The sequence below is a fragment of the Centropristis striata genome, chromosome 20 (genome assembly GCF_030273125.1).
Source record: "Centropristis striata isolate RG_2023a ecotype Rhode Island chromosome 20, C.striata_1.0, whole genome shotgun sequence".
NCBI classification, from domain to species: domain Eukaryota; kingdom Metazoa; phylum Chordata; class Actinopteri; order Perciformes; family Serranidae; genus Centropristis; species Centropristis striata.
The window spans coordinates 5,034,291-5,052,707 of record NC_081536.1 but is presented as its reverse complement, the minus strand read 5'-3'; the positions used below and the strand labels follow the sequence as shown (position 1 = coordinate 5,052,707).

The 18,417-nt window shown below is 37.9% G+C and overlaps 1 protein-coding gene across 1 annotated transcript; it reads left to right on the top strand.

Moving 5' to 3' along the window:
- Window positions 1-1,125: 1,125 nt before the first annotated feature.
- tm9sf3 (transmembrane 9 superfamily member 3) lies at window positions 1,126-17,858 on the top strand. Its single transcript, XM_059359611.1, has 15 exons — window positions 1,126-1,310; window positions 2,662-2,857; window positions 2,980-3,102; window positions 5,854-6,014; window positions 6,133-6,210; window positions 6,998-7,129; window positions 7,382-7,548; window positions 8,853-8,947; window positions 9,054-9,184; window positions 10,332-10,471; window positions 13,191-13,259; window positions 13,984-14,130; window positions 14,542-14,625; window positions 14,744-14,820; window positions 16,186-17,858. Exons 1-15 carry the CDS (start codon window positions 1,218-1,220, stop codon window positions 16,251-16,253), a joined length of 1,761 nt encoding a protein of 586 aa, XP_059215594.1. The 5' UTR covers window positions 1,126-1,217; the 3' UTR covers window positions 16,254-17,858.
- The last annotated feature ends 559 nt before the right edge of the window (window positions 17,859-18,417 follow it).

Below are 18,417 nucleotides of genomic sequence, written 5' to 3'. Positions count from 1 at the left end.
TTATATTTGTACTGTTTTCAATTGGAAGGATTAGCAAACTATTGCATTCTGTCTTATTTACATTTTATACAGTATCCCAACTTTTTTGGAGTAGCCAAGGAAGCTGGATCAGTTTCCTTTTAAAGAGAAGGTTTGGCTTCTATTGTCCCACATTTGCAGAATGTTATCTAGGAAGATAAATAAAAGGGTAATACCTTTGAACTACTGCTGCAGATGGAGCATTGTTTAAAAAATAATACAATTTTATTATACGTGGGTGCTGTGGTTCTGATAAGAGAGTGCAACAAACTTCATTTATAACTCACTTATTGTTGATGTTTTATTTTTTAAATGTATTATTACTCTTTTTCTTTTTTGTGTGTGTTGTTTGTTTGTTTGTTCATTGTTGTCTCATTGTGACTACATGGGTGCATGTGTACTTATGTGTGTGTAAGTTAATAACAAGTTATGTTTGTTAATAATGGTAATAATAAGTTTATATACTACATTACTTTGTGTTATACAACACAGTAAGTGTTGAGTCTTGTTGTTGTTTCATTTTGTGTTGTATTTATTGTTTTTCGTTTGTTTTTAATTGTTCATCTTTTATTCTGTGTTCAAATAAATTCTCAATCAATCAAAAAAAAAAAGTTAGCAGTCACAGGTTCCTCATTATGTCCTCAATAATACATGGCTTAATGGAAGTTCTTAACCTGTGGTATTCATTTAGCCGCACTCAGAGGAAAATTATAATGCAGGCCCATGTAATCAAGTGATATCTGAGGTTGTTGTGAATGCTTTAAACTGCTCATATGAATGCATGAAAGGTGATATATTGTCCAGACCACTTCAGGCCCTTCAGGAGGCTTCGTCTGACAGTGAATAGACCTGTTTGTTGTGAACGCGGATCATGTTTCGTGCACCAGCTCTGTCAGAGGAGAGCTGAAGCTCCAGTCTTGGCAGTCAGATGACGTGGCTGAAGGTTGCGGACGAAGCGCCGACTGAGTTCCTTTCCTCACCGATTGATTCATCGCTCTCCACTGTGACTGGAGGCCGCGGGTCATGTGACTCAATCCAGCCAATCCCACGTGCGTTCGATGAGCGCTGGTGAAGCGCTTACGCCATATGCGCACGAGAGCATCCCTAAAAAACTGCCTCTGTCATACAACCAGGAAGAAGGTGGGATAGCCCTACAAAGCTAACATCCCCTATCTTTCTGCATACTTTCTCCGAAAATAATGGCATCTTCCAGGTGGAAGGTGGCAGCGGCGGCCTTTCTCGCTATAGTGGGCTATTTATTACCTGTCGACGCAGACGAACATGAACACACGGTAAGACGGCGTTTGGAGAGGCCGATTGAAAAGGGGGAGCCTTGAAAATAATGGACGTTTGTGCTCTGTGTAACATGCTAACTGTAGCTGCACACACGAAAACATTATTACAGACAGGACAGAGAGTGTGGCTCGGCCTGTTTGGGTTATTTATTAATACTGGTGAGCTATCAAACAGACAGACAGACACTCAGTTAGCTAGCTAACTTGTCACCACTTATCGGCCTATAAGTGCTTACGGCTAACTAGCATGCTAGCCTGCTAGCACGTCTTCCACACTGGGCTTCACAAGCTTTCCCTGGAAACTGCGCTCAACTTAGGCTAGTTAGCGTTAGTTAGTTAGCTAAACAAAATCAAAACCAAACCCGTAATGAACGTGTGGATCTTGTAGCCCTAAGGCAATTCACACAAACAGGATTTCCTAGAAGTGATGGCTGCGATAGTTGGGAAATCAGCTCACGTTAAACACCACCAGGGCCTGTCGGTGTTTTCTCTGTCTTCTTAAAGACAGTTAAACTTGCCACATCAGTAGCCATTTTTAAAAACAGATTAAAAACCTATCTTTTCTCTACAGCATTTGGTTGAATTGTGTGCATGTGTGGTTGTGGGAGTGGGTGCACATGTGTGAGTAAGTAAGTGTGTATGTGGTGAATATGGCATAGCTTGTCTACCTGCACTCTTCAATTCATTTGTAATCGATTTGTTTGATTTTTCTGTGTTTTTTGTTGTTGTTGTTGTTTTAAACTGTAATTATGTGTATTGTGAAGCACATTGAGTCTGCCTTGTGCATGAAATGCGCTCTATAAATAAAGTTGAATTGAATTGAATTATTTTATTACACTCAGACACCATCATTACAATTAATTACCCCTTTAAAAACGTGTATTACACTGTTTTCTCCATGTAATGCAGCTGCCTTATGAAACTGTTGAATTAGTGGAACCGGATATAGCATTGAAGTTAACATGCAAACATGGTTAACGTGCAGCACTTTTTCTAGTGTCACACTATCAAACACTTTTTATAGTGTCACGTCACATTCATTCAGTGATAATGTGAAGCAACATTTACATATGTTTGCATGAATTTAAATGCATTAGATAGTTAGTTAACGTGGAAATCTGATTACGTTTCTTTACACAGGTCATCTTATTTAACCCCCAGTGTCTGAATCAAATGTATCTGTGGCTGTTTTGTGTGTAACATGTGGTTGAACATGTAAGCTTATTTATAAGTCACTCACATTTTTAGAAAGAAATGCCTGATGGCAACATTATGAAACCAGTAAGACCAGAAGAACCTGCAAACATTCTTGAATTTTACAATAACAGTCCTTGTTTTTCCTTTGCAGTACGTAGATAAGGAGGAGGTAGTTTTATGGATGAACACAGTGGGGCCTTACCACAACCGACAGGAGACATACAAGTACTTCTCTTTGCCCTTCTGCGCGGGTTCTAAGAAGACCATCAGTCATTACCATGAAACACTTGGAGAGGCTCTGCAGGGAGTAGAACTTGAATTCAGCGGCCTCGACATCAAGTTCAAAGGTATTCTACTGTTAAGACTTTCACTTGTTGATCACATATGAACTGATGAGAGCATTGAACTAATAATCTGTTTTACACATCATTTTCTAACATAAATATTGTGGGTTTTATGATTCCTGTAGATGAGGTCATGCAGGCAACATACTGTGAAATTGACCTGGACAAAGCCAAGCGGGATGCCTTTGTCTATGCCATAAAGAATCACTACTGGTACCAAATGTACATTGACGACCTGCCCATCTGGGGTAAGTGATACTTACTTAATTTCTTTAAGAAAACAACAACTTTCTGTTGGCTTGACAGATTACCAGATGCTGAATACATGTCTGTGTTGTCAATTGTTCTGTGATTTGGATTATTACTCTAGTATTTCTTGACTGTCTGTCTCCGTTTATGAGTTACTTACTTGCTTATTAGGTTAAAAAAGGTTTGCAGTGACACTGGTTTCTGGTGCTTTTCCTGATATCAGAGAAGTTTAACCAGTTCTTATTAGTGGGCGGGACTGCCATTCATTCTTGGCCAACCTACTAGAGGTGTAACAATACACTTGTATCCTGTATGAAGCGGCTTATTGAAAGGCACTCGTTCAGTGCGTGTGGCAACTTTTAACAATTCAACATGTTCTTTTGATCAGAAATGTTGAACAATTCAGTGCTTTAGTTGATTAGCTGTTGTCTTGAGTTAATATCATCTTGTCTGGTTGTTGTTATTGTCGAGAGCTGTATATATTTTATAAATTTGAAATGGCAATTACTTTAAAATGTAGTTGAGATGTATATTGTAGGGCACTCTTTAATACTGCGTGGAGTGGATGAATTCATACATTTGCAATATAGCGCCTGATATTTCTGATTTGGAATAAGAAGAAAAAAACGACCCTTTTTAATTGGATTGTGTGCTGATATGACTCTGCAATGGTACTTGGAAGGCAAATTTTCTGATGAAATCACTTTCTTCAAGAATATCTCACATTTTATTACGTTATACAAACAATGTAATCATTATGAACTACAATAGCATCTTTGAGGAAGTAGTCAGCCTGTTCGCTGTTACTTTTCAGCCACCTGTAGGTAGTAAAGTATGGAAAGTTTTATTGGGCCTTACTGATATGCTGATATTAGGGATACCATAAGGATCATTTCCCACCGGTTCATAAACTTTTGACAACACCAGTGTTGGAGTATACTAAACATTTTACAAGAACAGAGTCTTGTCTGTGCCTCTCAATAACTGCAGATTGCTTATTTTAATATTTTATGTGAGATCTTTAGAAGTCAGACTTAGATTTTAGATTCCCCGTTTGAACAAAACTGTTCAGGAAAGGCTGCTGTGGCTGTAGATCCACCTGCGGTTCTTTTTAAGTAACTTGCAATTTTTTTTTCCTATGGGCTCTCTCCTCCTGTTTATCTGCAGTGTACTGTAGAGGATGAGCACCACTGCCTGCTTCTTGTATTATTATTATTTGTTATTATTGTTTATGATCATCATGAGGGGATGTGTTAATTTTCTTTCTTCCATTCTCTGCACAAATCTCACATGTGCCCGCCTGTTCTCATCTCCGGCTGTCTGAAGCTCTGTGTGCCACTGTTGCAAAAATGAATTAAATGTGTTATATCTTTAACAAAAAAAGTAAAATGATGGCGGTAGTAGTGGGCAGCTAATGTAATCGGTGTATGGCCTAACATCATGTAACACCAGTAAGCACCAATTACTGTGACAAGCCTAAATCAAACCTTGAATTTTATGACTAATTTTACCCCTTCAACTTTCAGTAGAAGCCTATTAACGAGCCACTGTCTTTACAGACTCTTCTTAATGCTGTTATTCTTACAAGCTGTCAGTGAAGTCACTTTGCATACGTGTTAGTTATAGTTTGTACAGTGGTGCCACTCCTGCAGTTCCTCAAACATAACTGTTAGCTGATGATGTTGGGAGTGGGTGTGGCACTGGCTTTAACTCATGTTGTATGTTGCATTCTCATACCTTAATCGCAATAAATAAATATGGACTTTGACCTCAAGTCCGGTTAGCCAGCGTGGTAACTGAACCAGTTCACTTAATAATGTCTGAGACAATGACGTGTTCATTGTGATGTTCAGTGTGTTATCCATAGAAAGCCTGCCCCAGCAGGTCTGAAGTTAATCACTTTCACACTGGCAGCACCACATACTACATTGTCTTAAATTAGATTATTATTATTGAATTATACATTGATTGTTTCTCTTTTCTCTGTAAGTCGCTTTGGATAAAAGCGTCTGCTAAATCACTAAATGTAGATTTAGCTCACCTGCTCAAGGTTGGAAAACTTGTCAAAAAAATGTGCCTGCCAAGATTAATTTTGTATCCAGAATAATGTGCATTTTGCATCAGTATATCACCCTACCTGCTACCAAAGCTATGCACAGAAACAGCTGCTCTAAAGAAGCCATATATATAGGAGCTTTATAGAAAACTTTCTCATTAATGAAACTTTTTTTCCTAGTGGCCTCACATCTGCTACAGTATGTGTTTTCACAGGGGAATAACACAGAATTTCTATCCTAACATTAAATGTACCATGTACCCATATACTGGAGAAACAGGAGGATAATTATGCATTTTTAAAGACCTAGAATAACCAGTAGCCAGTTGGGAGTAGGGTTGCAACACTGTTAGATTTTCACAGTCAGATAACCATCTGAGGAAATGTACTAAATAGTATGATACAATTATCAATTTCAGTGACCCTGAAAGGAAGGAAAACGGAAGGGATTGAATTTAATTTAATACAGTGGATAAGCAGATGTCCACAGTAGGATAATTATCAAATATTTATTGTTTCAGGGTGACAGGTCTCTGTAACAGCTAAAACCTGAATGTAACAGATGAATACAGATGTGGCTGTTACAGAGTTAATCAGCAGTGGAGAAAGTGATTTTGTGTTTGTTTCACACTGTTTTTTGAACCCCTCTGTAGGGACCAGACCTCTAATTTAATGCATGTCAATATTTTCAAAGGTATTGTTGGTGAGGCAGATGAAAACGGAGAGGATCATTACCTATGGACGTACAAGAAACTGGAGATCGGCTTCAATGGCAACAGAATTGTGGATGTAAATCTGACCAGTGAAGGCAAAGTCAGACTCGTGCCGAACACAAGGATCGCAATGTCGTACTCTGTGAGTACTGAAGGGTCCTCACACTGGTCCTTTTTATATGATATTACTCATGCGACTGGGGTCATGTAAACATGTACGTTTATAGAATAAATATGAATGTAAACCTTTCCTATCACAGGTGAAGTGGAAGAAGTCAGATGTGAAGTTTGAAGACAGATTCGACAAGTACCTTGATCCATCCTTCTTTCAACACAGGGTGAGTTGACTATTATAGTTTTAAGAGATTTGTGCTTCATTATGCAAGCCTAGAACGCCAGGCTTGTTGTAACAGCACACCTGTGTTCGACCTTTCAGAAGGTATGACTTGAGCCTTGTACCATGCAAAGCACGGTGTAATTGACCCAGTCTGCTAACTTTTGGCTGACTCTTTGACTCCACCTGCCACTGTGGGCAGGACTCCAGCTGGGCCCTCTCTCAAAGCGAAGTTTGGCTGATTTAGGAGTCTGAATTTTGGAACCCAGCAGCTACTACAGCCGGCGGATGAAATCGCCTGTTTCCTGCCCTGACTTGTACAGTCAAGCTGAGCATACTGAGAGCAAGGGCCTTAACAAACCATTCAGCAAGACTAATAACTAACTGTCTGTTCAGAATGTGCTGAGTGTCAGTCTGAGGTGCTGCTGCTTTAGTTTTCTCCACAACAACTCTTCCAAACAATGTCATACTTGGGACTGCTCTGTACATCTGGGGCCTGTTCCATAAAGCATGTTTACCAAATAAGCCAGGTTTATTTCAGTTGGTCAGACTCTTTTTTTTTTTTAAGTTTATTCAGGTCCATAAAGAAAATTCATCATCATTCAAGCTCAGTTACTATGGTAACCTATGCTGGGATGTTGAATTTATTTTATGGACTATCTGAACTAAGCCTGGCTTACTTAGTAAAGTAGCTTTATGGAACACACTTTGAATATTTAATAAGCTTTATAATATGGTCACTTCTTCAAAGAATAGTTTGTTTTATTCATTCTTTTTCTTCATTTCTTTAGATTCACTGGTTCTCCATCTTCAATTCATTCATGATGGTTATTTTCTTGGTGGGTCTGGTGTCCATGATTCTGATGAGGACACTAAGGAAGGATTATGCCAGATACAGCAAAGAGGAGGAGATGGATGACATGGTACGTATTTTCTGACTTTAATAGTTTGCTCTTAAGCATGTTGTTGTTTGCTGAATATAAAATTGTGAGTAAGATTGATAATTTTTCTCATCATTGTTTTTTTTTTTTTTTTGAGTTTCAGTGGAGATTTAGCCTTTAATTTCAAGTCTTTTTTTTAACGTTTTATTTTGTACTTGGACAGCTTGACTTTAAGATGTGCAAGGAATTTTGTGTTTTCCCTCACATTTTCATTTTGTCACCCCGCACCATCAGGACAGAGACCTGGGAGATGAATATGGGTGGAAGCAGGTACATGGAGATGTGTTTCGGCCGTCAAGTCATCCTCTGATCTTCTCCTCTCTCATCGGCTCCGGCTGCCAGATCTTCTCAGTCTCCCTCATCGTCATCATCGTCGCTATGGTCGAGGATCTGTACACAGAGTGAGTAGCTGGCAGCTTACTGCTTACATCACACAGCTTCTGCTTTGGATTTGGTTTGTAAAACAGGCAGATGTGTTAATCTCTCATCAAATATTTTATCTTCTCTCAAATAATATATAACCTAAGAACACTATTAAAATCCTTTAGCTAAAAAACAATATGCAATCCATCGATTTTTTCCCCCCACATGTATAATTCTATATAAAAAAATCTATATAGACACAATCTATATAAGCACAATAATCAAACTCGATAGAATTTGGATTGTGAACTTTATTGTCAACCAAACAATGCAACAGGTAGTTTAGTTTAGGATTGAAATTGCGTTTCCCCACATTCAAATGTGCAAGTAAAATATAACACAACATATAATATACAACAAATAGTGCAAACAGACAACAACAACAGACAAAACATATACAAACAATGGACCTATAAGTTATATCAAGAAAATTCACAGTCTGCCAGAGTGTAGTCAAATTTTGAGGTATGTTATTGACGTGCTGTAATGAAGATGCAATGTAGAATCCTAACTCTGTGTGATTGACTGGATAAAATGTAAAAGTTCCAAATTACTCCATGTGCATCACTTTTGCACCACTTTGATTTTGTGATAATTTTGGCTGTTTTAAACGGACAACTTAATGCATATTTGCTAATGATGATCAGGACTGAAGTAGGTCAAAAGATGGAAAATTCTATAAATACATATTTGATATTTGGCAGACAGATATTTTTGTCCTCTCATCAGACATCAGAGCAACTTTTAAGTGAGGCACGGGGGTAAGAACAGTTTCTGTATACAACTGGGGCAAAACACAGAGTGGATGGTGCTTAAAGGAAAGGATTTTATTTTTTGGAGTGTTTTTATGAAAAGTCATTTGCATGTGTGGTTGATGTTCAATGAAATTAAAGCTTCCTATTGAAATTTAGTTTAAAAATATACAGGTGCATCTCAATAAATTAGAATGTCATGTAAAAGTCCATTTCCAGTAGTTCAAGTCAAATAGCCCCAACCAAGTACTGAGTTTTGTACAGTGTTTCTGTATACAACTAGGGGCAAACACAGAATGGATGGTGCTTAAAGGAAAGGAAATTGATTTTTTTTGTGTGTATGAACAGCCATCTACATGTGTGTGCTCCTTTGGGTAATGCCTATTGAAATAAAATGAGCTTAAACATATATTATTGGACGCTAGCGAAGAAAAACTATCGATACCAGTTTCAAAGGGAATAAAGCCCAGACACTGCCTTACTGTGGAGTGGACTTCACAGGGCTCCACTCATATCATTTTTCTCTGCAGGAGAGGATCCATGCTGAGCACAGCCATTTTCGTGTATGCTGCCACCTCCCCTGTCAATGGCTACTTTGGGGGAAGCTTGTATGCAAAACAAGGAGGTAATAAAAAAAAATGTCTATACATCACATTCTCTTTCCTGGATGGTTTTTATTCCCGATCAGAAATGTCTCACAGGATGCTGTTTGATTTGTCTGAATAAAACAGGCAGAAGATGGATTAAGCAAATGTTCATCGGGGCCTTCATGATCCCAGCGATGGTGTGTGGGACTGCGTTCTTCATCAACTTCATCGCTATCTACTACCACGCCTCCAGAGCCATCCCATTTGGCACCATGGTGGGTTTGACACAGCAACAACACCTCCCTCAAAACCACAGAGTTATGAAGAACATCCTCTGAGTCAGCAGCTTCAGTTTATATGTGTGGATGTGCTCCACTGTGCTAAAAGTGATATGATCAAGAGTAACGGAGCTGTTAGACAGCTGAAGTACTCAGAATAGTGTAGAAAGTATTCAGTCGCAAGTGCTTAACCCATTGAGGCCTGAAAAACCGCTGGGCGATTTTAAAATAAGCCTCTAATTTTCTGGAAATTCTGGAAAAATTCTGGAAAAAAAAGTGTCAACTCTTCTACTAAATAATAGATTTTTCAGCCTCTGTAGCAGATAGAAATGATATTCAAAAAGTATTTGAGAGCTTATACAAATACTACAAAAACGACGTATCCGCTTTCCAGGCTTCAATGGGTTAAACTGCATCTCACATGCTGTATATTGTTGAATATAAGTTTTTTTTTTTACTGATGGAAAAGGATTCTTTGCCTCATCTAAAGATAATTAAAAGCAGATCACATCCTATAAAACATATTCCATGACACTGGTTGCCTTAGCTTAATGCAGTTTCTCAATTCTGTTGGTTTTACTTTTGCATTTAGTGCCAAAGTTTCCAAACCAAACAGTTAAAAAAAACAAGAATGCTTTCCAGGGAAACTGCTCAGTTACTTAATTGCAAACAGCTGAGCAACACTCCAGAGTTGTCTGTCAGCAGCACATGTGATCCATCATAAGTGTCAAGTTACCATCTTGAAATCAAACCATGAAAAGCGATGTGCCAACTGATTCAGCCAATTTACTTCTTTCAACAGACATGGGGAAACATTTGGGGCAGTTTTAGATTTTTCTGGCCAAACCTGAAGGTCATCAGTTAATAACCACAAGCTTGGATGCATTTGTTATCCATCTCATTGAATGACCACTAGTGTTTTGGCATTAGTAGGTTGAGATCCGGCTGTGAGGATTAGTTATGAAAGTCTGGGAATAGAAGAGATCCAGCACCTCTTTAAACTGCAGTTTATAAAATGCCATTGAGCTGAATGAAACATTCCTGGGACTCAGTCAGAGGACAACTGAGATAAATGATAAGGGGATCTAAAAAAACATCTCAGATGTAAGACCTCCCAGTGTTACAAATGTTTTTTTTCCTGCAGGTTGCTGTCTGCTGTATCTGCTTCTTTGTTATCCTGCCACTAAACCTTGTGGGAACAATTCTGGGGAGGAATCTGTCTGGACAGCCCAACTTCCCCTGCCGAGTGAACGCCGTGCCGCGACCGATCCCTGAGAAGAAATGGTAGGTGTGGCCTGACACAGACAGGGTCAGTTTAATCCGTTTAGTGAGTATGGTAACTGTAGGAATTTGCCTGAGGGAAACAAATTAAGTCAGAGGCAATTGAACGTGTTGTGAAGTACAAAAAATGCAAATTAAAACTGCACCTAAATTAGACGACACGTGTTCTAGTAACTACTGCATAGTAGTGCTCGGACAGACATTTATTAGTACAGGAAAGATGACTTGATAATAACAATAACTGACTAAATGCTTGTTACATAATTTAAAAAAAAAAAACAGTAACAAGCCAAATATAATAGCTTTAAACTGCATATAAAACACAATGATTTTACACTGATAAAAACAGCAAATACTCAAACAAATTTAGGTTCTTTACAGGGTTAATAAATTAAATACATTAGATTAGATTATACTTCATTGATCCCACAGCAAAAGCAAAAGGTGTGAATATAAATGACAGTAGTTTGAATGAAAAATCAAAAATATAAATAGAGATCATATATAAAAGCTATGGCGAGTAGTGTAATAAGTGCTAAGTGTGCATAAGCTACACTGCTGTTTAAAAGTTTGGAATCTCCTGCCACAAAAGCTTAACTGGGTTTTTTATTCCAAGTCTTTTTTATTGAGGTTTATGCATATGGTAGGATACAAAGTACATACATTCAGAAATATAGATGATCGGCAATAATACAAATACAATATAAACATAAACATCACCTCCCCCCTCGCTCCAACAGAGCCCCATCCCTGCAACATTACTGTACCATTCGACAACTTAGTATTAATTGAACTTGTGTTCAATTAAAAAAACGAATAATAAATAAAAAAATAAAAAAACTACACTAATACAAATATTAAAATTTCAAATTATATATATGTATATATAAATAAATACATAATAAAGTAAAATAATAACAGATACATTAGTTAAGATGGCGGTTTTTGTATTGTAGAAAGTCCTCTTTACAAACAGGTGTTATTTTGTATGAGTTGAGGCTTACGGTTGTAGTCTGTGTTGTACTGTGTTCAGGCATAGACTGATTTCATTACTTGTCCACCTCCCGCAGCATCATTTAAAAAAAAACGGAAATAAAATCCATTTAGCTCATTTTTGCCCATGTTCATCAAATACATGAAAAGAAACCCTCTAATTTGCAGAGTACAAGTGTGTTATCAACACCGCTCCAGCTGGGGTTTGTTCAGTCCTCTGCACAGCTTCATACTGCACCAGGAGAGTTTCAACGTTTTCCCTGTCTAGAGCGGCCGCGATCAGCTCCGGTGGCTGTGTCGCAGAACATGATTGCGCCTGGTGGAATTAATTATAAACTGAAAGTGTCTGCTCCCTACAGCAGCAGCAGCAGAGTAGCAGGAGTGCCGTGTTCAGATAGAGAGTTGACCAATAAGACAAGGCCAGAGGATTTCCTGTCAAAGTGATAAGCAAAAGTGCCTCTTTGGCAATATTGCAGATTAAAACCAATCGCAATGAATATCTTGTCCACAGGAGCTGATCGCGGCCACTCTTGGTAACAGCCGTAACATTTCACAATGGAAAGTGGAAACGACAACAAAGACTAAAAAAAACCTGTAAGCAACAGTAAAATAAGAAAATAATAAATAATCAGTCGAATCTCAAAGCTTGGCATCAAAATGCAGATTTAAACAGGAACAAGTTCCTGTTTTAGTGTCAGGTGCACAATAATGCTTCTAATAAGCTGGAATTAAAAAATGTGTTTCTTTCATTCAAGCTTTCTTCAGGAAATTTTAACAGAACATACTAAGAACTGACAAACCAGAGTTTAAACCTCTTCAATCTAACCACTGAGTCATAAAATGGATTACTGTACTGTGGTTCATTAATGATTGATGGTCAGTTACATTTTTATACACTGGAGAAGATTCAAAACGGAGTGAAATGGTATTTGGTGGGAAAATGGTCACGCAACACTGTTGAGACATCGACCAAATGGAAGCACGTTTGGAAATTAGCACCAGCCAAACGCTCGTAAAATATGCAAGTTGCTGCGAGATTTGCCTCGGCCAAACAAACAATGGTAATTTATTGGGTGACTGGTAGATTTTGGATTCCACCAGCCACAGTAGCAGGTGGAGAGAGAAAGTTCATTTTCAACTCCTGAGTGTAAGTTTTAATAATTAAATTAGAGAGAATAGAATAAAAAGGAAGGAAAAACAACAATATAATGGGCAATTCCAAACTTCTGAACAGCAGTTTACTGATTAGTACTCATCGGAGTACTGCTGTGCAGAAACCATTGTGCATTCAAACATGGCATGCAGTGTTTTTGTTGTTGCAGAGGGAAGTGTAATGACTCATCAGTGGGCATTGAGGAAGTTGTACTTAAAGCATGAAATGAATCCCAAGTTTTGTAGGGCTTGTGCTAAGACGAGTAGACATTGGCTTTGCTGTCTAAACAAACTCTTTGGGTAATAAAAAGCAGCAGAGAAATAAACTGAGTGTATTAACATTTCCAACCTTCTGCCAAGCACTGTGGCCAGCTGCCAACAGGAACAGTAGATGTGACTTTAGGCCACTGTCAGGCTTTGCTAGAATTTCCACTCTGTCTCATTTTTTCCCCCTTTTTTCCTTCCTATAACACAAATAGGCATGTACTCTTGCCCTGCAGGGGGGGTTTGATGAGACCACTTGAGTTCAGTGTGAAATGTATATAGTCATATTCATATGTTGAACTTTGTGTTTCAGGTTCATGGAGCCCGCTGTCATCGTCTGCCTCGGAGGAATCCTTCCATTCGGCTCCATTTTCATTGAAATGTAAGTTATAGCTGTAATACTTAGAGGTGTAAATCAGCATTGGCCCCAAGATATGATTTTATCCCATCACTTGAGTCACGATACGATATTATTGTGATTTTAAGCAGTTGCCGATAGTGAGTATTGCGAAACAATATGTTGTGATTTAACAGTTTAACTGCATTTTGTGTCCACAAAATTAAATTCAGTTAAGAATTGTTTGTCAAATAAGTGAAAATTCTCAGTCTATTCATCTCTTTTTATTTCTCCACAATGAGAATCAAACCCACAGACTGACCAATAAAGTATTCAGTCAAACTGAACTGATATCAAACATGTATGGACGACAACAACTGCAGCATTTCATCAAACTTTCCTCAACTTTAAGCTTCACTGCGCTGAAATTTTTAAAAAAATTTTTTGAATGAAGCATAAAAAAAGCCGAACTTTGCAGTGTTATTCTGACAACTTCCCGACACGATACCTCCAGTATATTCCTAAAAGTGAGCCCGCTACAGCCTCCGGTTAAAAAAAAAAAAAAACCGCAAAAATACTGATGGCCTGCCGGCTGTCGGAACACTAAATATCAATACTTGCCGGCCATGAATCGATATAATATCGCCATGCAAATTACCGCGATACTATACTGTATTGATTTTTCCTCCACCTCTAGTAATACTGAGGGGTTAGTGTGTTGTACCTATCTTTGCAGCAGGTGACATGTTTTCTTTCCTCGTTTTTTCAGGTACTTCATCTTCACATCATTTTGGGCTTACAAAATCTACTACGTGTACGGCTTCATGATGCTGGTCCTGGTCATCCTGTGCATCGTCACCGTGTGCGTCACCATCGTGTGTACGTACTTCCTGCTCAACGCCGAGGACTACAGATGGTGAGTGTCAGACACAGTCTAGACTTTTCCTGCACAGTTTAACCCATTGAAGCCTGGAAAGCAGATACGTCATTTTGTAGTATTTGTATAAGCTCTCAAATACTTTTTGAATTTCATTTCTATCTGCTACAGAGGCTGAAAAATCTATTATTTAGTAGAAGTGTTGACACTTTTGTTGAATTTCCAGAAAAACTTCAGGTTTTAGGGGCTTATTTTAAAATCTGCCAGAGGTTTTACAGCCGTCTTAGGCATCAGTGGGTTAAAAAATGTCTGAAGAGTTTAGTGGTGGAAAATCCTATATTTTATTTGCTGTGAAGCTCATGTTCTCTTGCCTTGACCCCTAATCGAGCTGAGAGAATTATTAAAAAGTTTTCCTGAACTGCTGGTTAACCGTTCTCTTCTCTTTTCCAGGCAATGGACAAGCTTCCTCTCCGCTGCGTCCACTGCTGTTTATGTTTACATGTACTCCTTTTACTACTACTTCTTCAAAACTAAGTAAGTTTTAGACTAATTTTAACCTGTGTCCAATTATAGGCAAAAAGCATTTCAAAATGTATTTTTTTTTAAATCTGCAACTGCAATCCTTACATGTTTTATGTATGTTGTTTTTCAGGATGTACGGGCTGTTTCAGACGTCCTTCTACTTTGGCTACATGGCTGTGTTCAGCACCGCTCTAGGAATCATGTGTGGTGAGTCCCCCATCTAAACACTTTGAGAATGTCCTGACCTAAAGAAATGAATGACTCGTATAACTCAACACATAATTGCATAGTCTGTTGCAGTACCAATGTATGACATGTCATTGTTCAGTTTATTTTTGTGACTGGATGTCTGTGAAAGATAATGTGGCTAACAGACAATGTAACTGATTAGCTAAGAGGCAGAGCTCTTGAATATGTTGTTACAGTTTCCAAAAGATTGAGCCTAATGCAAAGATGTTTGTGAAACATCTTAAACCTCTTACTTTTTTCTTTGTGGGTTTGCTTGGTGTTCCAGGTCAAACTGACCTCATTTCACATTAGGTCAGATACTGAATTGGTGACACTAATTCTTGTTGCCAGGTTGAAGATGTGTGTGTGAAGCATCCACTTTTTGCAATTTGTAGCTTCATTTCAGCAACATATTTGAAGCATTGTCTGCTGTCATGGCTGCATACGAGCCTGGATGTTAACTGCATGGTAAAGGCAATCTACAGATGCATCTCAATATATTAGAATATGATGGAAAAGTCAATTTCCAGTAGTTCAAGTCAAATAGCCCCTGAAGTATTGAGTCATATAGATGGACATACTTTTCAGAGGCCAACATTTCCATATTAAACATACTTTTTAAAATAGTTTTGTTGTAATATTCCATTTTTTTGAGACACTGAATTCTAGGTCTTCATTAGCTGTAAGCTATAATCATTATAATTAGAAAAAATAAATCAATTCAGACATGAAATGATTCATTCTGTGTGTAATGGATCTATATGTTATTTCCACTTTTTGAATTGGATTACTGACATAAATAAACTTTTTTATTATATTCTAATCTTTTGAGATGCACCTGTACATGACTCCTGCAAGGAGACACAAACTGTAAATAGGAATGAATGCTAAAATTTCACTGATATCAGCCTCTTATGAATGAATCTGTACATACAAACAGCTCTTGTAAGAAAAGTCCATCTTTTCATGGCAGCCTGCACGGTTTTTCCACACTGGTTCTCCAGCGTGACGTGCAGTCAAGTAGACGTTTCCTCAGCAGGTGCAAGCCAAACTCATTTTTCAGCTTGAAGAGAAATAAGCCAAGGCTGGCACCTTGCACCTCCAAAGCGTGTTATGTGCTTCCTCTCTGTGCATCGACTCCTACAGGGTGCCTTCTGGGTTTGTTGGACGTCTGACTGCTCATCTTGTAGACACAGGATGTGCTTTTTCTTGCTCAAACTTTTATTGGATACCTTCACGAGTAATCGTTTTCATCCTGTGATGGATTTACCGGCATGGTGGGAGCAGAGTGATAACTTGTCTAACCACTTATAAGAAATTCACAGGACGTTTGTTTTTTTTCAGGTGCTGTTGGATACATGGGAACAAGTGCCTTTGTGAGGAAGATCTACACAAATGTGAAAATTGACTAAGAAGAGAAGCAGCAACACAGGGATAATAACAGATTTGCCTACATGTATCCTGAAAAAGACGGCGGGCACAAGTCATTCTTTATTACTTTTCTTTTTTGCAAAGAGATTGTGAGAATCTCACTTTGTACAATGTAGTTTTTCCATTTTCTGAATGAATTTCGACGCCGCAACTCAGAACAAGCAAGCAAATCTGCGGAAGAGATCTCAAAACACAAGGTTCTGTTTTTATCAGTTGCTTTCAAATTTAAAAACGTTGGGGCAAATGTTTAAGGCTGACATGGCTTCTCTTTTTCCAACCCAGTCCCACCTGAGACCAGAGAACATAAATGTTTATTGATGGAATAGTGTAGCTCTCTTCAGTGAAGAGGCCTAAGTGTATTGAAAGCCTTTTTGTTGTATTGGGTCAGAATATTTGGAGAGTAGGGTTTATGCCCGTGTTCTGACTCGATTTCTATTTTGTATTCTTGAAGTCACGCGTTAACACAGTAAAGTCGTTTGTTCCGATTTACTTCCACTGCAAAAAGATATAAAAAAAAAAAAAAAGCTGTCGTCACTCGAGAATCATTCCCCCATTTTTGACGATTCATTACTCCGTTACAGTAGCAATCCATCCAGTTGTTGAGGGAGGTTTTAGTCCTGCTGTAGTTTACTGTACAGACGAGAACAGAGGGACTGATCAACGGTTGAGGTACAGTAAGAACCGATTTTTAAATGGATGTTTGATGTGATCCCATTTTCCCCGTTTGGTCGGGGTTTTCTTAATGTTTGGGTTTGAATGAAGTCTACTTGTAAAGATAATATATGGATGGGTGGGAGTGTATATAACCTTAATAATGTACCTTTAGATGTAGATCCCAAATGTATTTTCGTTGTACAGATTTACTACAGGGTGTTTTTTTTTTTTAAATGAATCATTCAGTTTAAATTTCATTTTGTTTGGTGCTTGGGATGGGGCTGGTGGCGCTGTTACATCTTGCCTGAAATTGCATGAAGTTTTCACCAAACCATCTGCTCATCAAATTCCACTTCAGTCAGCGCTGTCAGTTTTTATTTTTTCCTCTCTCTCTCTCTCTCTCTCTCTCTCTCTCTCTGATTGTGAGAATCTTCTCGGTCTCAAAATGTAAATCGGTACATTTTGATGAGCAGTAAGGCCTGCTTATGGACATTATTTAGATTTTGTTTTATTATTTAAAGCTTTAAAAAGGCTCTACATCTTCTGGTAAGCCATTTCCCTCATGTTCTTTCTGTTGCCTAACCTGAAACATCATTTGTGAATGTCAGAAGGAATGAGGCGATTGCTTTGTTTCCGCAAACATACTGTACAAAGTGAAGTTTATGTACACTTAAAAAAACTAGATGTTTTCATAACCACACACAGTGCTGCGGAGTGTTTCAAACGCTTTTTTCCATTTTGTGTAAATACAGTATGTACCCTACTTGTATGAGAAGTGGCAATGCCTTTTTCTTTTTCTAATTTCCAGTTCTCCCCCACTGAAGTTGATTTTGGCACCTCATGTTGTGTACCAATGTCTGATTAGACATTTTGAACCTGCATATTAACTTGCTGTAAAAAGAGAAAATAAACATGTTTATGTACAGGGGTTATTAAGTGTGGTTTTGAATTTGAGGGTAAATATTTTGAACTGAATTATTAGATGATGTACTGTTGATGTGTATTACCATCACATTGACCATACAGGTGTCAGGTCAATTATGTAAATCCAGTAAATCCACCAGGAAAATAACATATTAGACCACTACACAGTGGTGGAAAAGTATTCAGATCCCTTACTTAATTAAAAGTACCAATACCACACTGAAATTACTCCACTACAAGTAAAAGTCCTGCATTCAAAACTTACTGAAGTAAAAGTAGAAAAGTTTTCCTTTTGCAGAATGGCCCACTGATATAGTTTTATATACAGGTGCATCTCAATAAATTTGAATATCATAGAAAGGTTTTTGTCAGTAATTAAATTAAAAAAGTGGAAGTAACACATTATAGAGATCCATTACACACACAATGAAACATTCATGTCTTAATTTATTTAATTTCTTCTAATTATAATTATTATGGCTTACATTTAATGAAGACCTAAAATTCAGTATTTAAAAAAGTATATTACCAAAAACATTTAAAAAGTGTTTAATATGGAAACGTTGG

Coding starts and splice junctions, on each gene's coding strand:
- tm9sf3 (XM_059359611.1), top strand. CDS start 1,218: ATGGCATCTTCCAGGTGGAAGGTGGCAGCGGCGGCCTTTCTCGCTATA. Junction 6,015..6,132: donor GGATCGCAATGTCGTACTCT/GTGAGTACTGAA, acceptor TTCCTATCACAG/GTGAAGTGGAAGAAGTCAGA. Junction 7,549..8,852: donor GTCGAGGATCTGTACACAGA/GTGAGTAGCTGG, acceptor TTTTCTCTGCAG/GAGAGGATCCATGCTGAGCA.